The sequence below is a fragment of the Pan troglodytes genome, chromosome 2 (genome assembly GCF_028858775.2).
Source record: "Pan troglodytes isolate AG18354 chromosome 2, NHGRI_mPanTro3-v2.0_pri, whole genome shotgun sequence".
Lineage (NCBI taxonomy): Eukaryota > Metazoa > Chordata > Mammalia > Primates > Hominidae > Pan > Pan troglodytes.
In genome coordinates, this window is record NC_086015.1 from 37,704,898 (window position 1) to 37,732,377 (window position 27,480).

Here is a 27,480-nt window from a genome sequence, read left to right on the forward strand (position 1 = left end):
GTGCAGCCCAGTTCCTAACAGGTCATGGACTGGTTTGGACTATCGGAGGCTTCAGGAATCCACTGGGGGTCTTGGAACACAGCCCCTGAAGATAATGGGGGACTACTACATAGCTTTTCTTTCTCTGAATCAACGGAGGACTAAGTCTAGTTAAACAAGGGAAGGAGAAAGAAACAGATCAAGAAAAATATTTCCCTGGTTTATTTATAGACACATATAATTAAATGTGTATATAATTTGAAGCCAATCTATTATCTATAATGTAATAACCAAAACTGATATAGTAATGAACAAGAGTTAAAGAAAAAAGAAATTACATTCTTTTTGGGAAAAAAATGACTAGAGTGAGAAGGCAACATGCCAAATGGAAAGATATTAAGCTTAATCACAGAAATGACTGTGTAAGAAATCAATGTCCTCAACATAAAAATCATAAGTCTAATTATGAGGCAACGTTCATCAATAGGAACAATTAAAATTCTTCTCATACATCTTGGATGTACTGTTAACACTAGAAGAATTTATCAACATCTATAAAGTTGGCCACTATGGGCTTCTGGTTCTGATAGCTTCTGAAAGGCAGAAGACAATAGTAAACACTTAACAAATGTTAGATAGTATTATGCACTAACCACTGAATTATCTCATTTAATCCTTGCAACAGTCCTATGAAACAGAGTAGGCCCATTTGATAGAGAAGGCACAGCAGGATTAAATAACTTATCCAAGGTCATGCAAACAACAAGAAGTGAAACCAGGTTTTAAATAATTTATACTGGCCAGGTGCAGTGGCTCTCACCTGTAATCCCAGCACTTTGGGAGGCCAAGGCAAGTGGATCACTTGGGGCCAGGAGTTTGAGATCAGCCTGGCCAACATGACAAAATCCCATCTCCACTAAAACTATAAAAATTAGCCGAGCGTGATGATGCGTGTCTGTAGCCCAGCTACTTGGGAGGCTGTGGTGGGAGGATGGTTTGAGCCCAGGAGGCAGAGGCTGCAGTAAGCTAAGATCACACCACTGCACTCCAATCTAGGCAACAGAGTAAGACAGTGTCTCAAAAAAATAATAAATAAATAAATAAATATCTATACAATGTGAGATCAAAGTCATAACCATCTCCATTTACTTATAATTTGAGGTGTTTGAGTGTGTGTGTATATGTTAACAACCATATAACAATAATGGAAAAAGAAAAGACACTTCATTCCTGAGAGGTGAAATTTAACTCCAACAAGAAAATTCAAATGTTGGCCCAAACAGGGGCTCACTTTAATATTAAAAACCATTTTACGAAACATAAACAAAAACAAAAAACTTCACATTACATAAAATTATTACAGCTAATAATTTAAACAAGAAATTCATACTGTTTTTGCACTGGATCGCTTTTTAACACATACTACCTTGAAGTCAAATAGAACAAGACTGTATTCCTAACTCTACCAGTTACTAATTACAAAACAGAAAATTCCCTGAACTTCAAAGTTTCCTTGTCTGTAAAATACGGAAGGATGACAGAACTATACCTCACATGACTAGTGACAGGATGAAGTAAAATAAGGAAAAAGCACCTGTACCAAGCCCATGATCATTGAATTATCATTTAATATGATGAATATTCAACAAATATTTATTGGGTATCCAGAACAGAATTTTTCACTCAATAGGCTCTCCATATGAATGTGTTAAACAAATGAATCAATCTATCACAGACTGGAATTTGGACAATGACACATGGAAGAAGTCTGAAACGTAACTCTTAGTATTTTTTTTTCTTTTAGCATCGTACAAGATGCAAACCATTCTACAAAAGTGATAACCGGGTAGCCTGATTATTCTTGTATTCCTTCTACAATAACATTTTGGGTTAAAATTGTTTAAAATTTTAAAATAGTTTACAAAATTTATAAGATATGAGATCCTTTACTGAATCAGTTATAAAACCAGGGCTGGTGATCAATATTAAATGTAAATTGCATATTTTTTGTTTGAAAATTATATTTTTCCACAATATATGTGGTCACAAAAGGAAACAAATATTTTCTATTATTAATACTATGTATATAGATTATATATTTAAGAATTACATTAATAGAGCTCATACTCTTTTTGGAACTGTATCTAAAACCAAAAATGAATCTCAATTTTCCTAAAACACTTCCACTTTTAACGTAAAAGAATACTAAAAATACATGTAATGATAACTAATAACCCGAGTGCACCAAAACTAAACATTATCTCTCAAATCAAGTTATATATATCTACAGTTAGATTATCAAAAAACCTTCCAGACATAATTCAATTCAACTCCTTCCTTTTACAGAAAGACTCCTAAAGAGATCTGGCTAAGTTCTGTAACACAGATAAAACCAAAAAGCTAACTCTGGGACTCTTAGTCCAGTTCCATACCTCTCTAAGAGCACATAGGTATGCTGCCAATCTTGCAGAGCTGTTCTACAAATTAGAAATGAAGTGAGGATAATCTTTCATGTATGTAAAGTAGTAAAAGGGTAAAAGGTAAATAGGCAAAAATGGGTAAAAAGTAGGCATTCAATTAATTGATAGCAAAGCTGTGATAAAATTTTCCTATTATACCACACTGTATATTACCCTAAAGTAATAACAAGTTCAAGTTTCATTAAGGAAAATGATGAGCACTTATGATTCAAAGTGAAAACAATATTGACTGACAGTAAATGCACAGGGATAACAGAAAGAATAGGAGATTAAAAGGAAAAACTATACATACATAAGAGTGTGTGAACATGTGCCATCTAGTTGCACAAATACAAATGAAAAACACTAACCAACAAAAGTAAGTTAATGTAATTTATTAAGTATTTAACTGTATAAGAATCACCGAGTAAAGAAAAATTCAATGTGGGGTGAGGTTAACCTGAAAATTCCTGAGATTCTCAAATCTGAAGTACATTTTTAGAAGGGAAAGAAAGGACCATGGAGAAGAGGGGAAGATTTCAAAAAGAAATAAGGGCACAGCAGATGCACAAACAAGTTCAGCTAGGCCTAGAAAGAGTGAGCAAGTTTCTGATTAGCTTAGAGTGAAGACAAAGTACTTGCTGAAGATTACAAAGAAAAAGTCTACTGAGATGGAGAAGGAACATATATGGTAAAAGACAGCTTAAGAGAATTAAGTTCTGAAAAGAGGGCAGTGTTGGGAGTCAAACTAGAATTCTGGTTCCAATATTCCCATTGCCTCAGTATGAGTGTAGTCAGTACATAAAACCCCATGTGGTACTCCTGGTGTCTGAAAAATAAGTGAGATACATAATACCTAGAACTATTCTTAAGTCTAAATTTTCTCTGTAGCAATTAATAACAGGGAGCTACTACAGGGCAACAGTCACAAACACAAATGTTTATGGTCAAGGAGACACAGGAAATGCTGAAATTGAGCCAGTTTAAGAAGTGCAGTATTCCAACCTTACCATATCATACCTAACTTTCTCAGTTACGAAGAGACAAGAGGATTTTGGGGGTGGAGGAGGTTTTACGAATTGGAAAGATCATCACCTAGACACAGGAGAAACTACAAAGCAACTTCTGATCAGGGTCACTACATTAGGCAATTTCTTGAGACAAGCCAGAAATATGAATTTTCATGTAAAACTTCTCAATTTTAAACACTGATTCAAAATATTTTAAGAAAATACAGGCTGGGCATGGTGGCTCACACCTGTGGTTCCAGCTACTCAGGAGGCTGAGGTGGGAGGATCACTTGAGTGTTGAGTAGGCTGAGGCTGCAGTGAGCCACGATCATACCACTGCACTCCAGCCTGGGTGACAGAGCAAGATCCCATCTCAAAAAAGAAAAACAAAGGAAGGAAAGAAAATAAAGAGACAGACAGAGACAGTGAGAGAAAGAAAGAAAGAAAACATAAACAAGTAAAATACTTGCAGAGCAGTTTTCAATATCTACTATAGTTTTTTTTTTTTTTTTTTTTAAAGAGACAGAGGTTTACTCTGTTGCCCAGGGCTTGGTGGTGCAATCTTAGTTCATTGTAACCTTGAAATCCTGGGCCCAACCTCCCATCTCAGCCTTCAGAGTAGCTAGGACTACAGGCACACACCAGTAAGCCTGCTAATTTTTTTTTTTTTTTTTTTTTTGTAGAAACATGGTCTCACTCTATTGCCCAGGCTGGTCTCAAACTCCTGGCCTCAAGCAATCCTCCTACCTTAGCCTCCTAAACTGTTGGGATTACAGGTGTGAGCCAGTGAGTCCATGGGCCTACTATAGAGTTGTAAGGGGAGACTAACAGCTTAAAAAAAAATCTTTTCAGAAAATATTAACACAAAGGATGAAGTGGAACCTGGTGTTGATTAAAACTAAATAATAAAGATAGGAGAAACCCCATCAGATGCTTCTGTTGAAAAGATAACTAGAAAATAAAAGAAAAAACTGACAGAATGGTAGGTAGCATACCAAACATGAAGAAAAAAGTTAACCAAACATATCAAAAAGTTAAGTGTGATGATATACTGATATTAGGAGGCATTAACTTAATCCACAAAAGAAAATCACTGGCCAGGCATGGTGGTTCATGCCTATAATGCTAACACTTTGGAAGGCCGAGGTGAGAGGACTGCTTGAGCCCAGGAATTCAAGACCAGCCTGGGTAACATAACAACACCCCATCTCTATTTTAAAATACAAAAGAAAAAAGCAAAGAAAATCACTAATATCTGAGGCTACCCTTCTATATGCTATATAATGCTGCTATATAATAGGATCAAATCCACTTATAACATACTCTAAAGGTACATGAAGGTCATTTGGGTTTAGAAAATAAGTCAGAGCCAAATTTGTAATCCTAATAACTATACAAAGAAGAGCATTATCCTACCATATGCACTGTACTACAAACACACTGTAAGTAAGTGCTATTCAAAGTATGATCTACAGCCTAGGATCAATCTACAGACTGTCTATGATAAGGAAATTTAGAGTACTTAGAAAATGTTTTTAAAGCAATTTGACCAAAGAAATTTTGTTTGTTGCATCTAATGATAAAAAATTGGGTCTTGTTTTTTTTTTCATTTAATTTTGCTATAATTTATTTTTATTGTATTTTATAAAATATTGGTCTGCAACATGCTGGCAATGAAGAAACTGATCCTTCCCCATAAATAGTCTGAAACATGGCACTGTAAGTTATATTACAAATTGTGGCATTTCACAAAATAGTAAAAGATCCAGTAAAAACAATTTTCTTTCTTTCTTTTTTTTTTTTTTTTGCCTCAAAGGTGATTTAAGTAAGTTTAAAACCTTGTCTCTGGGTAAACTGAAATGCTAAGTAGCAGATCTCTGGGTTACATAAAATTACTTTTTTTTTTTTTTGAGACAGAGTCTTGCTCTGTCACCCAGGCTGGAGTGCAGTGGCATGATCTCAGCTCACTGCAACCTCCACCTCCTAGGTTCAAGAGATTCTCCTGCCTCAGCCTCCCAAGTAGCTGGGATTACAGGCACACGCCATCACACCTGGCTAATTTTTGTATTTTTTGTAGAGACATGGTTTTGCCATGTTGGCCAGGCTGGTCTCAAACTTCTGACCTTTGGTGATCCACCTGCCTCGGCCTCCCAAAGTGCTGGGATTACAGAAATTACATTTTTTTAATTTACAGAGAACTATTTCTGCTAAATAAAAACTAACGAAAAAAGTCATCATGTCAAATCTTATTTAGAATTGTAAATAAACAAAGTTAACTTACCCATTGCTACATAGGATTTAAAGCGTGTTGATAATCTGTCCACAAAGGCACTTAAAATTTCCAATCCCATTAATGATACCTACCGATAAAAAGGGATTTTAATGAATATAAATTACTGATGCATACTTTAATATCAGTATTTAATTTTTGACATATAAAAGATCTTCATAAATATATTACATTTTTTAAAAATGAGATTTAAGTATTCAAGGGTAAACAGTCATGAGGTTAAGCACCCTAATCTCAAATGATTCAACAATAAAAACAACAATAATAACGTGTAAACAGGAAGATAGCGATAAAGCATATTTGGCACAATGCTAACTAGTACATTAGACAAAGGTCACACAGGAGTTTACTGACTCTACAGTCATGCATCACTTAATGACAGGGATAAATTCTAACAAATGTATCATCAGGTAATTTTGTTATTGTGCAAACATCAGAGTGCATTTACACCTAGATAGTATAGCCTACTACAAACCTAAGCTATATGGTATATCCTATTGCTCCTAGGCTACTACCTGTACAGTATGTTACTGTGCAAAATACTGTAGGCAACTGTTAATACAATGGTATTTGCGTATCTAAACATAAAAAAGGTAATGCAAGCACAACATTGCAACAATTATGACGTCACCAGGCAATAGGAATTTTTCAGCTTTATTATAATCTTATGGGACCACCATTGTATATACAGTCCATCATTGACCACAATGTTGTTATGTGGTATGCATAACTATATTTGTAACTTTGAAATGTTTCCTAAATGTAACAGTTAAAAATGAAGGCCTCTTTAATTACAGAGGAATTTCACCTTCTGTCTGGGATGTAGAAACTGGAAAGAATATCCCTCTCATTCTAACAAGAAAAAGCCCACTGGGTCTACAAAATCATGACTGTTCTTGAATCCATCAGAAAGCTAAGGCTGGAGAATAACCAACTAACCTGAAATCTAAACAAAGACATGGGACACAGGCAGTAGGTCACATGTGACAGAGGACAGGAGGAAAATAAACCCATGATGTAAGTGGGTAAGAAGAAGTCAGTTATACTTAACAAAACTATTTACAACTGAGTGTGGGCTAGCATGAAAACACAACTAGCCACAGACACAAGGAGAACTCATACCTACTTACAGGATCTAGTTCACACCTACTTGCAAGCTCTTTCTCCACAAACCTCCACTGGACACTCTTAAGACTAAGGGCTGAGCAGGATATTGGATAAAGTATCTCTTGGTGGTACAGTCCTGGGGGAAGGAAACCGCTGCCTGTGCAGGAAAGGCACAAAGGCTCCTAGTACCCTTGTCCCGTAAGAAACAAAAGCTTGAAGCTAAGAAATAAAAGTTTGAAGCTCCTCAGTGAAGGATATCAAACACTGTTACGCCTAAGGCACAGGTAAAACTCAATGCTATTAAGGAGAGGAAAAAGATAAAAAGCCTTCTACCCCAGAGGAAGGAGCAGAAAAACATCCTGGGGCCCATATAATTAAAGGTCTCTAGTTGGGGAAAGCCATGGTCTTTATAAAGCCTTACCTCAAGACTCAGAACAAAAAGCTTCCTAAGACTGAAGCTAGACCAGAAAAACAAAGAATGACGCTGTTTCCCCCAACCAGACCAGCAAGCATGAAATAAGAAGCAACAGCAGTCTACCAGTGGGGAAGGGGCAAGAACACGAAGAAGAATCCTCTATGAAGCACAAGAAAACAGGGAAAACCTAAAGTGCAGAGTTGAGTAGAAACTTGAGGAAAACCCTTCATAAAATTAACCAAGTGACAAAAAAATCTGAAGCAAATATGAACTAAAGCAACTATAGCAATCATAACATTGAAACCTAACTCAACTCCTGACTAGACTGACTGCATAGCTCCACACTATATATAAGTTTAGCAGAAAAAAGGCATGTCATCTCCAGGCATAAGTACTATTTAACTTGCTCTTAAACATCTTAAACACTGTCCAGTTTTCAACCACACATTATGAGACACACAAAAAAGCAAGGAGGGATAAATACCAATATCAAGAATAAAGCATGGAACAAAATACATAGATAATCTGAAAGCTGGAATTATCAGACCATTTAAATAACTGTGATTAATGTAGTAAATGTTCTAGTTAAAAGAGCCAACAACATGCAGGAATAAAAGGAATTCCAGCAGTGAGACCAAAACTTTAAGGCAGAGTCAAAATACAAATAATTTTTTAAATGCATTAAAAGCAAGGTAAAAGTGATTAAGATGCCTTTGATGGGTTCATCAAAAGATTTGATACAGAGAAGGAAAGAATCAGGGAATCTGAAAATACGTTCATACAAATTACTCAAATTGAAATACAAAAAGGAACAAAAAGGGAAGGGGAGAGACAAAGCATTCAAGAGCAGTGGGATAATATTAAATTGCCCAACATAATGTCATAGGAATTCTAGAAGAGAGAACAAGGTTGAAGAAATATTTGGAGGGAAAATGGCCAAGAATATAGGAAAAATAATGAAAGGCATCAAACCATACATCTAAGTCTCAGAAAACCCCCAAACAGAAAATTCCAAAAAACACCAAGACACATCCTATTCAAACTGTTAAAACCAAAGGAAAGAAAAATCTTAAAGTCAATGAGAAAAAAACAAAAGGACATTAAATACACAAGTACAGAAGATTTCCGGCCAAAAAGTATGAGAGTAAGGAGACAATGGAATGACATTGTTACAGTATAGTAGTCCCCCCTTATCTGTTTAAGTAATACATCCCAAGACCCCAGTGGATACCTGAAACCACAGACAGTACTGAGACCTATATATAAATTTTCCTACAAATATATACCTATGATAAAGTTTAATTTATAAATTTGGCACAGTAAAAGATTAACAATAATAAAGTATAATAACCGTAACAATATACTATAACAAAAGTTACATGTGTCTTGTCTCTCTTAAAATTTATATTGTACTTACCTGTTTTGGGACTACAACTGACCACAGGTAAGTGAAACCGTAGAAAGCAAAACCACAGATTATTGTACTACCAAAAAAAAAAAAAAAAAAAAAAAAAGAATGCTGTCGCTTCATAATTCTATACCTAGTTAAAATAAAAGATATTTTAAAAGACATTTTAAAACTAAAGGAGAAATAAAAAGTTTTTCAAACAAACAAAATCTAATAGAATTCATTACAAGAGACCTGTATCACAAGAAATGTTAAGGGAAAATCTTCAGGGAAAAAATACATGACAGCAGACAAAAACTTAGATCTACACTAAGAAATAACAGGAAATAGTTGAAATTAAAATAAATATTTAAAACCTTAAAAATAAGCTGGGAACAGTGGCTCATGCCTGTAACCCCAGCACTTTGGAAGGCAGGAAGATCACCTGAGGTCAGGAGTTCGAGACCAGCCTGGCCAGCATGGCAAAACCCCATCTCTACTAAAAATGCAAAAATTAGCTGGGTGTGGTGGCACATACCTGTAATCCCAGCTACTCAGGAGGCTGAGGCACAAGAATCATCTGAACTTGGAAGGCAGAGGTTGCAGTGAGCTGAGATTGTGTCACTGCACTCCAGCCTGGCACCAAAGCAAGACACTGTCTCAAACAAACAAACAAACAAAAAAACCTTAAAAATATATGTATTTAATTACTCTAAAAACTAACTGACACTCTAAAACAAATACTAGGTCCATTGAGTTTAGTAAAGTCATGAGATAAAAGGTCACTATAAAAAAATCAATTGTGGGCCAGGTGCAGTGGCTCATGCCTGTAATCCCAGCAATTTGGGAGGGTGAGGCAGGCAGATCACCTGAGGTCAGGAGTTCGAGACCAGCCCAACCAACATGGTAAAACTCTGTCTCTACTAAAAAATACAAAAAAAATTAGCCAGGTGTGGTGGTGGGTGCCTGTAATCCCAGCTACTCGGGAGGCTGAGGCAGGAGAATCATTTGAACCTGGGAGGCAGGGGTTACAGTGAGCTGAGATCGCACCATTGCACTCTAGCCTGGGTGACAAGAGTGAAACTCCGTCTCAAAAAAATAAAATAAAACAAACTGTGTTCCTATAGACCAGCACTCAACAATTGGGAATTTTCAAAATACTGTATCATTTACAAAACTAACAACAATCACAAAATACTTAGATATAATTCTAACAATTAAGTCCAAGATCTACATGCTGAAATCACAAAATGCTAATGAAAGTGATAGAAAAAGAGCTAAATAAATGGATATATATATATATATATACACACATACACATACATATATACACCAAGTTCATGAATTGGACAACTTAATATTATAAAGATTTGAAACCCCACAAATTGTTCTTGTGTGAATGCAATCCCAATCAAAATTCCAGTAGAATTTGATGCAGAAATCGACAAGCTGATCCTGAAATGTATATAGAAAGGTAAATGAATTAGAATACTCATATCAATATTGAGTAAGAAAAATGAAGTTACAGTGCAATTATCTGATTTGAAGACTTAATATAAACCTACAGTAATCAAGACAATGTGGGGGCTGTAAGAGGCACATGCCTGTAATCCCAGCACTTCTGGAGGCTGAGACAAGAGGATCGCTGGAGACCTGCCTGGGCAACATAGCGAGAACCTGTCTCTACAAAAAATTTTAAAAGTAGCTGGCCATGGTGGCACAGGCATATAATACCAGTTACTCAAGAGGCTGAAGCAGGAGGATTGCTTGAGCCCAAAAGTTTGAAGCTGTAGTGACCTATGAATGCACCACTGCACTCCAGCCTGGGTAACAGAGTAATACCCTGTCTCAAAAGAACAAACAAATATATAGATCAATGAAACAGAAGAGGCAGTCCAAAAATAGACATACACATATATAGTCAACTGATCTCCAACAACTGTGCAAAGGCAATTCAATGAAGGAAAGAAATATACTTTTTCAATAAATGGTGATGTTACAATTGGATATCCACGTGCAAAATAAAAAATGAACCTCAACCTATACATCACATCATTTACAAAAATCAACTCAAAAATGTATGAGATATAAACATAAAACCTAAAACTATAAAACTACTAGAAGAAAACACAGGAGAAAATCTTTACACCTGGAGTACACAAATAATTCTTAGAGACAACATGAAAAGAAACATAAAAGAAAAAAACATAAAAGATTCTTGGAGACAACATAAAATTTTAAAAATTGATAAAGCAGACTTCACTAAGAACTTCTGCTGTTTAAAAGACATGGCTAAGAAAATGAAAAACCCAGTCACAGATTAAGAGAAAATATTTGCAAAATACTTATCTGATAGCCAACTGGGTTCACTGTAGAGTTTAAGAAGCCTATTCTAAAATTCATATGAAAATTCAAGGGGCCCAGAATTGTCAAAACAAGCTTGAAAAAGAAAAAGTTGGAAGACTCAAATTTCCCAATTTCAAAACATCCTACAAAGCTTCTGTAATCAAGACAGTGTGACAATGGCACAAGAAGAGAAATATAAATTAATGACATAGAACTCAGAGTCCAGAAATAAACCCATACATTTTTATGGGCAACTGATTTTCAACAAGGGTGTCAAGACCATTCAATGGGGGAATGATTCAACATATGGTACTAGGACAACTGGATGAACGCGGACCACTACCTCACACCATACATAAAAATTAACTCAAAATGAATCATAAACCTAAATGTAAGAGCTAAAACTCTATAGTTATTAGAAGAAAACATAGGGTAAATCATTGTGACCTTGGCCATGGTTTCTTAGACAGGACATAAAAAGCATAAACAACAAACAAAAAAAGAATTAGAGTTTATCAAAACTAAAAACACCTAGTCTTCAAAAAAACATGATGAAGAAAGTGAAAAGACAACCAACAGAATAGGGGAAAACAATTGTAAAACATATATCTGTTAAGGGACTTGTATCCATAAGAACTTTTACAACGTAATAGTAAAAGGACAAATAACCCATTTTTTAAAATGAGCAAACAGAAAAGAATAGAAAGTCTGGAAATACACTCACATGAATACAATCAAATGATCTCTCACAAAAAAGCAAAGGCAATATAATGAAGAAAAGATAATCTTTTCAACAAATGGTACTGCAACAACTGAGATCCACATGCAAAACATTAATCTAGACAGAGACCTTATGCCCTTCACCAAAAATTAACTCAAAGGATCATAAAACTAAATGTAAAATATAAAACTCCTAGAAAATAACATAAGAAAAAATCTAATTGACCTTGATGTGGCAATGTCTTTTTAGATATGACACCAAAGGCATGGTCCATGAAAGAAATAACTGTTAAGATGGGCTTCACTAAAATTAAAAACTTCTGTTCTATGGAAGATGTCTACAGAATGGGAAAACAAACCACAGACTGGGGGAAAATATTTGCAAAATACACATCTGATAAAAGACTGTAATGCAAAATATACAAAGAACTCTTAAAACTCAACAACAAGAAAATAAACAACTCAAAAAATGGGCAAAAGATCCAAACAGTGCCTCACCAAAAAAGATGTAAGATATATAAACAGCAAATAAGCACATGAAGAGATTCTCAACATCGTATGTCATTAGGAATTGCAAATAAAATTATGATAGCACTACACACCTATTAAAATGGCCATAACCCAATTCACCGACAACACTAAGTGCTGACAAAGGTAGGGAGAGAGAGGAACTCTCATTCACTACTGGTGGGAATGCAAAATAGTACAGTTATTTTGGCAGTTTCTTACAAAGCTATATATACTTTCCCCCATATGATCCAATGATCATTCATGTTCCTTGGTATTTAGCCAAAGGAGTTGAAAATTGATGTCCATAAAACACCTACACACTCATATTTTTTGTTTTTGTTTTTTGCAAAGACAGGGTTTCACCACATTGCCCAAGCTGGTCTTGAACTCCTGGACTCAAGTGATCCACTGGCCTTGGCCTCCCAAAGGGCTGGGATTACAGGCATGCACCACCATGCCCAGCCCACACTCATGTTTAAAGCAACTTTATTCACAGTTGGCAAACTTGAAAGCAACCAAGATGTCCCTCAGTAGGTGAATGGATAAATATGTAGTACATTCAGACAATGGAATAGTATTCAGCACTAAAAGGAAATGAGCTATCAAGGCATGAATAAGACATGAAAGAATCTTAAATGTATGCTTATAGTGAAAGAAGTTAGCCTGAAAACGCTTCATACTGTTGGAGTCAAACTGCATGACATTTGGCAAAGGCAAAACTATGGAGATAGTAAAAGGATCAGTGACTGCCAGGGATTGGGGAAGGAGGAAGTTTTAGGCAGAGCACAGAGGATTTTTAGGGCAGTAAAACTATTCTGCATAATACTATAATGTTAAGTATATTCATCAAAACCTATAGCATGTACAACACTTAGAGTGAAGCCTAATGTAAACTGCGGACCTTGAGTGATAATGATGTGTGAATGTAGGCTCATCAATTATAACAAGTGTATCACTCTGGTAGGGGATGCTGACAGTGGAGGAGGCTGTGCATTATGCGGAAGCAGGCAGATATATGAGAAATCTGTCTCTCTTACTCAATTTTACTGTGAACCTAAAACTGCTCTAAAAAAATAAAACCTATTAAAAAACAAAAATGGGCAAAGAACTTGAATAGGCATTTCTCCAAATAAGATATACAAATGGCAGCCAGGCACAGTGGCTCATGCCTGTAATCCCAGCACTTTGAGAGGCCAAAGCGGGTGGATCACCTGAGGTCAGGAGATCGAGACCATCCTGGCTAACACGGTGAAACCCCATCTCTAATAAAAATATAAAAAATTAGCTGGGCATGGTGGCATGCGCCTGTAGTCCCAGCTACTTGGGAGGCTGAGGCAGGAGAATCACTTGAACCTGGGAGGTGGAGGTTGCAGTGAGCCGAGATTGCACCACTGCACTCCAGCTTGGGTGACAGATGGAGACGCAGTAAAAAATATATATATACATGTATATATATATATGTATATATATATATGAATGGCTTATAAGCACATGAAAAGATGCTCAACATTATTAGTCATTAAAGAAATGCAAATCAAAACCACAATAAGATAATACTTCACACCTACTAGGAAAATGGAAAATGTCAAATGTTGGTAAGGACGTAGAGTGACTGGAACCCTTATATGCTGGTGGTGGGAATGTAAAATGGTGCAGCCATTGAAGAAAACAGTTTGGCAGTTCCTCCTAAAGTTAAACATAAATTTACCACATGGCCCAGGAATTCCACTCTTAGGTATATACCCAAAGGAAGTGACTCAAACAGATACAGCCATACATACTTGTACGTCAATGTTCACTGCAGCATTATTCACAATAGTCAAAGGTGGAAACAGCCCACATGTCCACCAACTGATGCACAGATAAACAAAATGTAGTATATGCATACAACAGAATTTTGCTCATCCATAAATACGAATGGCTGATACATGCTATAACATAGATTAACCTTGAAAATATCATAGTTCAATGAAGCTAGTCACAAGAGGCTACATGTTATATGGTTCAATTTATAAGAAATGTCTACAATAGGTAAATCTATAAAGATAAGAAGTAGAATAGTGGTAGCTTAGGACTAGGTTGGGGTGGGTATGGAGGGTGGTATAATAGCTAAAAGGTAAAGAGTTCTTTTGGAGGTGATGAAAATGTTTTAAAATTTACTGTGGTGATGGGTGCACAAACCTGTAGCTATTACGAAATCAATGTAATATACACTTCAAATGAGTGAATTATACAGAATGAGATATCAATAGAGCTGTTAAAATTTAAAATCCAAAATAGACTCAATTACACATATATGAGCCAAGCAGTATCTCAAATAAGCAGGAAAAAATGTGTACTCTTAAGAATATACTTAGGAATCTATCCCCAAGATATACAAGTAAAATTATGAAAAGACATGCAAAAATTATTCACTACAAGAGACTGGAAACTATCCAAACATTCATCAATATGGGACAGATTCAGTAAACCATGGTGTATCCACACTACAGGATACTATGACACTTTAAAAATAAAAATGAAGACTACCCTAATTCTGCTATGCAATGATTTCCACAGTATACTGTTAAGTGAAAAAAGCAAAGTTGGGAAAAGTATGTATATCAAAAAAAGGGGAATTAAATAGATATAGACAGACATAAATGTTTATAAAAACCAATGATGGCTGGGTGAGGTGGCTCATGCCTGTAATCCCAGAACTTTGGGAAGTCAAGGTGGAAGCATCACCTGAGCCCAGGAGTTTGATACCAGCCTGCACAACATGGCAAGACCCCATCTCTACAAGAAATAAAAAATTAGGCATGGTGTCATGCGCCTGTGGTCCCAGTTGCTGGGGAGGCTGAGGTGGGAGGATCACCTGAGCCTGGGACGTCAAGTCTGCAGTGAGTCATGATGGTGCCACCGCACTCTAACCTGGGCAACAGAGTGAGATCCTCTCCCAAAAAACACACAAAAAACACACAAAGACACAATGATGGAAAATAAAGTTTTAACGGTGAGAACAGGATACAAGGAACAGAGAAACTAGAGTTATTTGAAGATATCTTCTTTTAGCAACAACTATTTTGAAAATGAAATAAAATAAATGAATCTAAATTTACATCAAGTTAGTAGCATAACCACACAAAAGACTATTTTCAAGTGACTTGAAACACAGTAATTTGGCTCTATCTTGTCAATGGGACATATCCTACAGACAAAAACAAAACTCTGAAAAATACAGTTAACAGTCTTTATAAATCTTATTGTTGTTGACAGAAAAAAGATACAGACAGAAGTAAAAACTGTAGTCTTAAATCTGAATTAGAAATATCAGTATGAACTCATGACATATTTTTCTTTAAAATTAAAATAAAATCTAGGTCAGGTGTAGTGGCTCATGCCTGTAATCCCAGCACTTTGGGATGCCAAGACGGGAGGATTGCTTGAGCCCAGGAGTTCGAGACCAGCCTGGGCAACATAGGGAGACCCTATCTCTAGAAAAAAAAATTTTTAAGTTAGTTGGGCATGGTGGTGTGCGCCTGTAGTCCCAGCTACTTGGGAGGCTGACATAAGAGGACTGCTTGAGCCCAGGAGGTTGAGGCTGCAGTGAGCTGTGTTTATGCCACTGCACTCCAGACTAGGCAACAAAGAGAGAGAGAGACCCTGTCTCAAAAAATAAAAATAAACCAAATAAAATAAAATCTACCTCTGTCCATTGAAGAAATCTAGAAACAATGACCAAACAAGGAACATGAATACCACTAGCACCACATTGCAGTTTCCAGGCACCTCTTCCCATGAAAAAAAGATCAAGAGCTTCTTGGAGAGGTGGCTCATTCCCCAGTTGGAGCAGGAAATACATCTTGTGATACCAGACAGCAAAGAAGCAGTCAAAGATTACTAGGGTCATGTCAAGATAGGACAGTTTGAATATCAAAAAGGATAGTAACTGCATTGTCTTGAAACACATTAGATATGTTTAAATATATGAGTTCATAATTATATGAAAACAAAAACAAACATTTGAAGGACACTAAAAAAACCATTATTTTCACAATTAGTAAGTAAATGGAAAGAATCATAGCAATATACCTACCATTCTATATAAACCATATCACTAGGTAATCAAATAACTGTAAATGGGGAAAGTTTCTCCTTATAAAACTATTCCAGCCAATAAATGAAGAAATAACAGAATTCAAATACCACCATTTTGCAAACTCTAATGAATTAACAGATCTAGACACTGAACGTTAATGGCCTCTAACATCACATACACACAAAAAAGAGACCTAGAGCTTGTGTGCCTTCCATATCTCATGTGTCTCCAGGAAGGAGATGAAAGGAGAGTATTTCCTATTAAATAGTCTTGCCTCCCTGCCCCGCAAAAAAGGACTCAATTTAAGTTTTAGATCTAACTAAATTACCAATTTACAGGAAAAACAGATGGAACAGTCAAACATCATTACACGAATGAAACCGGCAAGATCCAGACTGTGGGAAAATCTACACAAATAAAACTCAAGAATTTTTTTAAATAGAGACTGAGGGGGAAACATTAAAAGAGACTTAATAAATATGTTGACTCTTGCAGGCAGAATAATAACCTCACAAAGGCGTTACATCCTGACTCCCAGAACCTCTGAATATGGTATCACACTTGGCAAAAGGGACTCTGTGGATATAATTAAGGATCTTCAGAGGGAAAAATTCCTCTGGATTATCCTAGGCCTAAAGGTATCACTAGGGTCTCCTCCTTCCCCATCTGTTTTGGGGTGAGAACGTGACATCTACGCTCTTAGTAAATTTCAAGTACAATATACATTAACTATAGTCACCATACTGTGCATTAGGTTTCCAGAACTTACTCATCGTATAACAGAAAGCATGTACCCTTTGACCAATACCTCCCCTTTTTCCACATCCTCCAACCCCTGGTAATCACCATTCTATATTCTATTCTGTTACTATCTATAAATTTGACTTTTTTTTTTTTTTAAAGATTTGACATAAAAGTAAGATCATGCCATATTTGTCTTTCTGTGTCTGGCTTATTTCACTTAGCATAATGTCTTCCAGGTTCATCCATGTTGTCACAAATGGCAGGATTTCCTTATTTTTTAAGGCTGAATAATATTCCTTTGTGTGTGTGTCGTGTGTGTGTGTTGTGTGTGTGTGTGTGTATACACACACACACACACACACACGACACACACACCCCACATTTTCTTTATGCATTCATCTGTTTATGGACACAGCAGTTTCCATATCCTGGCTATTGTGAATAATGGTGCAATGAACAAGGGAATGCAAATATCTCTTTGAGATAGTGATTTATTTTCTTTGGATATATACTCAGAAGTGGAGCACATGGTAGTTCTATTTTTAACTTTCTGAGGAACCTCCTAACCATTTTCCATGATAGCTGTACCAATTTACATTCCCATCAACAGTGTACAATTTTCTTCTCCACATCCTCTCTAATACTTGTTCTCTTTTGATTTTTTGATAGCAGACATCCTAACTGGTATGAGGTGATATTTCATCGTGGTTCTGACTTACATTACCCTGACAATTACTGATGTTGGTATCTTCTCAAACATTGAGTTAGATGAGCATCTCATACGTTTTGGATATTAAACCCTTATCAAATATGATTTGCAAGTATTTTCTCCCATTCAGTAGAATGCCATTTTGTTTTGTTGATTGCTTCCTTTGCTGTCCAGAAAACTTTGTAGTCTGATGTAGTTCCACTGTTTATTTTTGCTTTTGTTGCCTGTATTTTCATGTCAAATCCAAAAAATCACTGCCAAGACCAAAGTCAAGGATATTTCCCCCTATGTTTTCTTCTAGGAGTTTTACAGTTTTAGGTCTTGCATTTAAGTCTTTAATCCATTTTGAGGTAATTATTGTGTACGGTGTAAAATAATTTCACCATATTTCATCCAATTTCATTCTTTTGCATGTGGATATCCAGTATTTCCAATACTGTTTATTGAAGACACTATCCTTTCCCCATTGTGTATTCTTGGTGTCTTTGTCAAAAATTAGTTGACTATATATGTGTGGATTTACTTGAAGGGTCCTTATAAGGGGGAATCCTTTTAAAGACAAGGGTACTTATAAGGAGGAGGCCAAAAGCCACAGTCAGAGGAGATTTGATGACAGAACAGGTCAGATGAACAGATGTGACGACGTTATACTGCTGGCTTTGAAGATGGAGAAAGACACCAAGAACCAAGCAAAGCAGGCATCCCCTAGAAGCTGGAAAATTCTCCCCTGAAGTCTCTAGAAGGAATATAATCCTGCTGACACCTTGATTTTATCCCAGTGAAACCCATATTAGATTTTTGACCTCTAGAACTGTAAAAGAATAAATGTATAAGTGTATAAGCTAGTAAGTGTGTCATAATTTGTTAGCAGCAATAGGAAGATAATATATTAATGAATCACAACATGTGGTTGTTATTTGGTTCCTAATTTTTCTTAAAATAACTTACTAAAAGATTTAGAAATGTGAACCCTGCACATGTGACATCAAGGAATTATTGTTTTATAATTGTGATGAAGTTGAGGTTACATTAATAATTTTTTTAAAAGAACATATATCTTTGACACAGTAACTAGGAAGTCCTGGGGATGAAACAATATGATATCTGTGATTTGTGACACAGTGATGGGGCAGGATTGGCCACGGGCTGATAAGCTTTGTGGCTGAATTTATTTTACTGTCTACCTTTACATATGTTCAATATTCTCCATAGTAAAGTTTTTGTAATTACAGAAAGCATGATTCCTAATGGTGAGATGTTAGAAAACACCCTTGGTACCCAGAACACAAGGAGGTATACTTTCTTTTATTCATCCTCATCCTAAGGGTCTTAGCCAATACACCAAAACCAAGCAAAATTGTTGTTAGTCTGTGATATACATATAGAAAACCTTTTAAAAATCCACAAATTGGATAAAAAATGTTTTTAATTGTTATCATAAGCAGGCTAGCCATAAAAATCAATATACCAAATGCCATTTTATTTCTATATGCCAAAAAACATAATTTTTAAAGGCATAGTGGCTCATACCTATAGTTTCAGCTACTCAGAAGACTGAGGCCAGAGGGTCACTTGAGCCCAGGAATTGGAGGATGCAGTGAGCTATGATCGTGCCACTACACTCCAGCCTGGGCAACAGAGCAAGATCCTGTCTCCAAAATAAATAAATAATAAAAATACAAAAGAACAAATAGCATTTATGATACTCTCTAACACTTTAAATTACCTAGGAGTTGGCCAGGCGCGGTGGCTAACGCCTGTAATCCCAGTACTTTGGGAGGCCAAGGCAGGTGGATCACCACAGGTCAGGAGTTTGAGACCAGCCTGGCCAACATGGTGAAACCCCGTCTCTACTAAAAATACAAAAATTAGCTGGGCATGGTGGCATACACCTGTAGTCCCAGCTACTCTGGAGGCTGAGGCAGGAGAATCACTTGAACCCGGGAGGCGGATGTTGTAGTGAGCTGAGATCACGCCACTGCACTCCAGCCTGGCGACTGAGTGAGACTCCATCTCAAAAAAGAAATTCTGCTTCCTTCCATTTTCTCAGTGAAGTCGGAAGCAACGCATGCCTCAGCTGACAATGATGATTGTAGAAGAGGTACTAGTAGGACCAAGGGGAGAGGAAAAGATGTAGAATAGTTGTTTAAGTGAAAGAGTGAATGAACTAAGAAAATATAGTATGACTGTCAGGCAGCATTAAGGGCCCATATAATGGTCAGGAATTTAAAATGAAGCCAGTTAAAGAGGTTTTGTGTTTTTCTCCAAACACCTTCAGTTGCCCTAGTGTAGCTATAGGGTAGGCTGAGTGGGATTAACCAGTATTGCATTTTTTTTTTTTTTTTTTTTTTGAGACAAAATCTCATTCTCTCACCCAGGCCGGAGTGTAGTGTCGCAATCTCAGCTCACTGCAAATTCTGCCTACCAGGTTCAAGGGATCCTCCTACCTCAGCCTCCCGAATAGCTAGGATTACAGGCATGCACCACCATACCTGGCTAATTTTTTTATTTCTTTTTTTTTTTTTTTGGTAGAGACAGGGTTTCACCATGTTGGCCAGGCTGGTATCAAACTCCCAAGCTCAGGTGATCGGCCCACTTCAGCCTCCCAAAGTGCTGGGATTACAGGTGTGAGCCACCATGCTCAGTGCAGTATAGCATTTTATCAAATAAGGACCATAAAACAAGAATGAAGAGAGAAAATAGAATTAAGAATGAATGTAAGGACTAATATCCAGAATCTACAAGGAACTCAAATCAGCAAGGAAAAAAAACCAAATTATCCCATCAAAAAGTGGGCAAAGGGCATGAATAGGCAATTTCCAAAAGAAGATATACAACTGGCCAAAAAACATATGAAAAAATGTTCACCATCACTAATCATCAGGGAAATGCAAATTAAAACCACAATGAGATACCACCTTACCCCTGCAAGAATGGCCATAATTAAAGAGTCAAAAAACAATGGATGTTGGTGTCATGTGATGTGATGAAAAAGGAACACTTTAATACTGCTGGTGTCCACTCTGAAAAACAGTATGGAGATTCCCTAAAGAATCCTAAAAGTAGAACTACCATTCCATCCAGCAATCTCACTACTGGGTATCTATCCAAAGGAAAAGAAGTCATTATATAAAAAAGACACAGGGACATGCACGTTTATAGCAGCACAATTCACATTTGCAAAGATATGGAACCAACCTAAGTGCCCATTAACCAATGAGTGAATAAAGAAAATGTGGTATACATACACCATGGAATACTTCTCAGCCACAAAAAGGAACAAAATAATGTCTTTTACAGCAACTTGGATGAGCTGGAGGCCATTATTCTAAGTGAAACTCAGAAAATCAAATATCGTATGTTCTCACTTATAAGTTAGGAGCTAGGCTATAAGGAATCAAAGGCATAAGAATGATAAAATAAACTTTGGGGATTCAAGGGGAAGGTTGGGAGAGGGTTGAGGGATAAAAGACTATATATTGGTAGTGTACACTGCTTGGATGACAGGTGCACTAAAATCTCAGAAATCACCAACAAAGGACTTATCCATGTAACCAAAAGCCACCTGTACCCACAAAACCACTGAAATTATAATAAAAAAATTTTTAAAAAAGAATGGATGTAAGGATATGATTAATGGGTAAGCTTAATGAAACAGATGTCACGTGGGGTGGTAAAACTCTTCAAGTTCAAAGAAATGAGGTTCCGAATTTAGAGTTCCAGAATATCATAATCACCAACAGTAATGCCACTGGTGAAAGGGTCAAGCCGGGCATGGTGGTTCACGCCTGTAATCCCAACACTTTGGGAGGCCAAGGCGGGTGGATCATCTGAGGTCAGGAGTTTCAGACCAGCCTGGCCAACATGACGAAACCCTGTCTCTACTAAAAATACAAAATAAGCCGGGCATGGTGGTGCGTGCCTGTAATCCCAGGTACTGAGGAGGCTGAGGCAGAGGAACCACCTGAACCCAGGAGGTGGAGGTTGCAGTGTGCTGAGATCCATTGCACTCCAGCCTGGGCGACAAGAGCAAAGACCTGAGCAAAGAGCTGAGACCATTGCACTCCAGCCTGGGCGACAAGAGCAAAACTCCACCTCAAAAAAAAAAAAAAAAAAAAAAAAAAAAAAGAAAGTGTGAATCACCAGCAACCATATACCTGTAGTGGTCTGAATTGGTAGTGGCAGCATTTACCACCATGTAACTATCATTATGTCTTCATGGGTAGTCAGTATGACATATTTACATGTTGAAATATATTTTACCTTATAAATTATGTGTGATTTTCCTTTATAGTACAGCTAAGACATTATAGAGGTTTTTAAAATTTATGTCTATCAGATATTATCTATAAATTTCAGAATTGAAAAGGGAGAAGGGGTAATTAAAAGGGGCACTGACTCTGACAGGATTGAGAATCACTGCCCTAGTAAAATTTTTTATGCATATGTAACAAGGTGACAAAAAGGACAATGTTAAGAGTAAAGAATTAAAAACAACCTGGATGTTCACCTATATGGCAGGTAAATGGAATAGGCAACATCAATATGTATTAATGGGTAGATAAACCTCATCTCTTTTGGCAAACTAAAAAATGGCATATTTCTTAATAGTTTATAGGATATATAATTGAGGTGACACCAATGTTGGGAAGAATCCTCCTCAGAATGCGAAAGGGGCTATGATTTTGAATTCTGAGAAAATACATGAAATGCTAGCACACAGCCCTGCACTACATAGCGCTACATAGTTATAAATGTTTTCACTTTTTTTTTTTTCTCTCCCCTGAGACAGGGTCTGGCTCTGTTGCCCAGGCTGGAGTACAGTGGCCCAATCACGGCTCACTGCAGTCTCAATATCCTGGGCTAATTTTTTGGTAGAGATGAGGTCTCACTATCTTGCTCAGGCTGTGTTTTCTCCATTTTTTAACGTCAACTTACTCTATGGTTGCAGATGAAATGTAAATGTTACTAATCCTCATAATATACAAAAGTAAAAGTAGGGCTGGCAAATAATAGGATATTGAAGAGGTTTATAAAAGTAGAGAAAAGGAATATGGATATTCTAATCTCCCTAGGCTCAAGCACCTCCTTCACTAATTTACCAGGTCTATGGCCTAAAGCAATATACTTATGTCTCCTTTTCTACAAAAAAAAGGAAAATAATAGTATGCTGGTTTCCTAAGGCCATCTCAAAAATTAAATGAGACAATGCAAATAAAGCATTTGAGACAGTGCCTGGTACTCACTAAGGACTCTGTAAATGGTGGTTATCGTACTTAACTGTATTTTATGAGGCAAATTTTATTGCCATAATGCCATTTAAAAATTTGAGAACTCCTGAAATTGCAGGACTGTTCTTAGTAAAAGTCAAATGTCAGACTACATATATTACATATATGCCTATTTCCATATTTTGAATCTTCAATTATGACTTCTCCATTGAACTTGGGACCCCAACTGTCTATCATCTCAACTTGTAACAGTCTTCTCACACCTAACACAGTAAAAACTAAACTTTTTACATCCGTCACCCAATTTATTTGTTCTTCTCTCAGTCTTCCCTATTTCAATAAATAGCACAATCTAAACTACTGCTCAATCAAGGCAATTATCCATAATTCCTCTCTTTCTTTCAACCCTCAAACCCAATCCACCAGGAGCTCCTGTCGGATCTACCACCAAATCACAGCCCAAATTTTCCACTTCTCAGCATTGCCATTGCTATCAAACCAGGCCTAGCCACGATTATCTCTCTGCTGCTTCTGTTATTCCTTTATAGTCAACTCTCCACAAAGCAGCCACCCTTTACACACATAAAACCCCCCACTGTATTTATATTTTTTTAGACAGGAATTTGTTATGTTGCCCAGGCTGGTCTCAAACTCCTGGCCTCAAGTGAGCCTTCTGTCTCAGCCTCCCAAGTAGCTGGGACTACAGGCATAAGCCACCACGCCCAGTTACCTCCACCATATTTAGAATAAAATCCTATGATGTTATACCTCCACCATATTTAGAATAAAATCCTATGATGTTATACCTGCCCAGTTACTGCCACCACATTTAGAATAAAATCCTATGACTTTACAGCTGCTTCCTCAACTTCGTCTTTCTTAACACCTCACTCATTTAAACTCTAGCCAGGCTGGCTTTATGTTCCTCCACAAAACTAGGGTCTGTGAATTTGCTGTTTCCTCTGCTTCAATCATTCTAGACTCTTATGTTTCTTCAGTGTCTGCACTCACATGTCACCTTTCTTGACCACCCAAAGTAGAGTCTCATAATCATTTCATACCATGTTGATTTACAAGCCCATGCTACCTGAAATGATCTAATTTCTATACCTGTCTACCTCTTTCTAACGCAATGGCAGGGATCTCACTTTCCCATCTTCTGTTAAGTCACCTTCTCAATGAGGTCTTTAACGACCAACTATTTAAAATTCCAACATATGCATCTTGCCTAGTATTCCCTATTCCCTTCACTGTTTTCTTCTCCGTTCACTTATCACCATCTAACACACTATACATTTTATTTATCTTTCCTGCTTATTCCTCTCCTCCTACTAGAATCTAAGTCCACAAAGACAAGGATTTGTCTTTTTTTCACATTGTATCTGCAATGCGTAGAAGAGTAAGTTCCTGATAATAATAGGTCATCGATAAATATCCTAATGCAGCTGAATGAATGGGCCTTGTCTTGTTCAAAGCTGGATGGATCCTTAGCATCTTGAATACCCAGCATACAGGAGGCACTCAAATTTACTAACACAATGACTGTTAAGACACTCAGATTCTGAAGTACTACCAATTCAAAGAAAAACTGTATTTTGTTCAGTATAAACTGAAATTGAAGTATGATTCTATTTGTATGTTCAAAAGCTCCTATGACACACTTTTTAAAACAGTTAAGTATGTTTTATTGTATCTTAAGTAAAAAAAAAAAAAAAAAAAAAAAGATTACCCAGTTGGGTAACTTAGTTTATAAAACTTAAAGCAACAGATTAATTAGAATGCCCTTTCCCTAGCAATGTCAGAAAAGTTTTTATGCTATAGAATTCAACAGAAAGGGAAGAACTAGTGATTTAGGAAAGAGAGCAGAATTGATGGATCAATGTCCTTGAGTAAGCAAGAAGGCATGGAATCTAACACTTTCGTGGAGGGAATTGCATAAATGAGGAAAACAGGCAATTTATCTATTCTAACAAGGAAAAAGGAAGATTATATGGTCACAGCTACAAGGAAGTGTATAGATAGGTGGTGGGAGACTATGGCAGTTCTCTTCTGATTGCTGAAATTGTCTTGGGCTACATTATCTAGTGAGGAGCATGGAGAAAATACGTAGTGAAAACAGAAAAGAACCCGGATGAGACCCCTGATGGATTCTAACTCTTAAAGAACAGTTAAAAACACAGCACCGAGTAGAAGTAGGGCTTAGAGGCATAACAGAAAACTAGCATACTGTGGTATCACAGAATATCAGCGTGATTGCTCAACTGTCATTCACTGAGGTACATCTGAAGAGTGAAATGGCCCAAAGCCAATTCACAACAGCCCGTGTAGAAGATGGCACACCAATCTTCACTTCGGAAGGGGTGCAAACATTACCAAAGCGCTGTCTTTCTACAACAGTCTATGCTGTAGCATAAAATCAACTATCTTGAGTGTGAATATGTATATGCCTTTCTTACAGAGTAAATTTAGCTTGTTTCTTCCAAAGAAATAATCTCCCAAATGGTAATGATATATTATTAAATTACCTTTTCCCCAAACTTTTTAAAAATAATAATCAAGAGATGGTATGTAATGAAGCATCGACGTGGGTAACTCTCAAACTTTATTATCCTTGTAAAAAGTCTAACCTTTCCAAAACTCATCTGGGCTTTACCATTAAATCTGCATCATAATTCTAGAGTTTGTCTTTCTTCTCTTTTTGAATAAAAGGTTTCAAAGTACAGCCTATTCGCTGGATCATGAGAATATGTTACTAAGAAGAATCACTTCATCCATGGGAAGCTGCAGTCAGCATTTTAAAGCAACACTGCCACCAGAAGACAAGAAAGAAAAGTAACTACTAACGACTACGGGGCAAGTTAAATACAAAATATTTACCTGGCCTCCCAACGCGGCTACATTACACCCTGCCTACCACCAACTCTTCAGAAAGGCTCATTCTTTCTCGTACCTCATCTTTGTAACTTTTTTCCCCCCCAGCATTAGCCTATCTACTAAGACACATCAACCTAAAATCGTATCCTAACGTCCTATGTGTTGGTCTGGGTAGTGTTTACACAGGTGAACACAAATGTCGAAGTCTTTCGCTGATTTTTTTTTTTCAAAATAAGTGATCAACATTGTGTCCTAGTAACTCCGCAACGTGTCACGGAATCGCTGAATTTGTCATTGTTCACAAGTGTAGAAAAATGTGGTCAGAAGTCAGTCCTCGGCTCGCGTACGAAGAGGCGGGCTGCCCAGTGGGGACGCGGGACCCCCCTGTTTCCCCTATTTTTATTTATTTTTTACTTTTTTTGAGACAGAGTCTCACTCTGTCGCCCAGGCTGGAGTGCAGTGGCTCGATCTCGGCTCACTGCAACCTCTGCCTGCTAGATTCAAGCGATTCTCCTGCCTCAGCCTCCTGAGTAGCTGGGATTACAGGCGCCCGCCACCACGCCCGGCTAATTTTTGTATTTTTAGTAGAGACGGGGTTGCACCATGTTGGTCAGGCTGGTCTCGAACTCCTGACCTCGTGATCCGCCCGCCTGTGCTTCCCAAAGTGTGTTTCCCCTCTTAAGCAGTGGTTCGGACGGGAGCTTTCCCGGCCCGGCGCTCGCGTCCGGGATTAAAGGGCTGCCGCGGAGGGCGTGACCAGCCCAGCCTCGCCGCCGTCGCTTACCCGGTAGTTGCTCGAACCCACCCAGCCGGTGAGCGCGTCGACTGTCTTGCCTAGGCGGCCCAGGTCCTCCTCCAGGTCCGGGATGGCGCCGGGGGCGCCAAGGTAGAGCAGGAGCTCCTGGCCGACCTGCAGCCGGCCGCCGACGTCCTTCTGCTGCACCTGGGCGCAGAAGTACTCCATGCTGCGGGGCTCCATGGCTGCGGCCGCCCGCCCGCCTGCCAGTCTGTGAGCGGCCAACTTTCGCCGAGAGCCGCCCAGCCTCCAGTGCGGGTCCCCGCGGGAGCGGGCGGGACTCACTTAGCCCGCCAGGGGCGCGGCTTGCGGGGCGCAGCGGGCGGCGGGAGGAACGCCAAGCGCCCAGCCGCCCCCAAACTAGTCAAACTCGGCGCCCCCCGATCCCCAGCCCGCTTCAGAGGCCGCGGCCGCGGGCGACGTCAGCACGCGCGTGACGTCAGCACGACGCCGGCGAGGGCCCTCCCGTCCGGCTAGCGTTTTGCGGCGGAGGTGGTGGAGGTGGCTGCGGAAACCGCTGGGAGCGATAGGACCTCTAGGGAGACTTGGGGTCCGAGTTGGGCCGAGCCCCCTGGGAGGCGGGCCGTTCTTTGCTAGCCGCTGTCAGGGCACCCTGCCCTCGCCCTGTGAAATGTGGAACGTTTCCAAGTTTGCCTCCACTTGTATTCAACACTTAGGAAAGTACTTGGCATCCCCCTTTCCCGCCCCCACTGCCGGTTTAAAAAAAAAAAAAAAAAAGAATACACTCCTGACTTCTGCTTCCAGCCACCACCACAGTCACTGTGTAATACTTAAAAAAACAAAACAAAACAAAACTTCGGT

General features: G+C 38.0%; 1 protein-coding gene across 32 annotated transcripts in view; it reads right to left on the reverse strand.

The window, feature by feature from the left end:
• The window catches only part of CLASP2 (cytoplasmic linker associated protein 2), a 221,376-nt gene extending 194,221 nt beyond the window's left edge, over positions 1 to 27,155 (reverse strand). For 22 of the 32 annotated variants that reach the window (XM_054681602.2, XM_054681612.2, XM_054681615.2 and 19 more), the window contains exons 1-2: positions 26,647 to 27,096; positions 5,730 to 5,808 (exon numbers count right to left, since the gene is read on the reverse strand). In XM_054681602.2, coding sequence (XP_054537577.1) covers positions 5,730 to 5,808; positions 26,647 to 26,841 — 274 coding nt within the window. In that variant the 5' untranslated portion in view covers positions 26,842 to 27,096. Of the gene's footprint in view, positions 1 to 5,729; positions 5,809 to 26,646 lie in introns of all 32 variants that reach the window. The other 10 variants (XM_024355364.3, XM_054681617.2, XM_054681609.2 and 7 more) reach the window with 2 other exon arrangements.
• Positions 27,156 to 27,480: the final 325 nt, after the last annotated feature.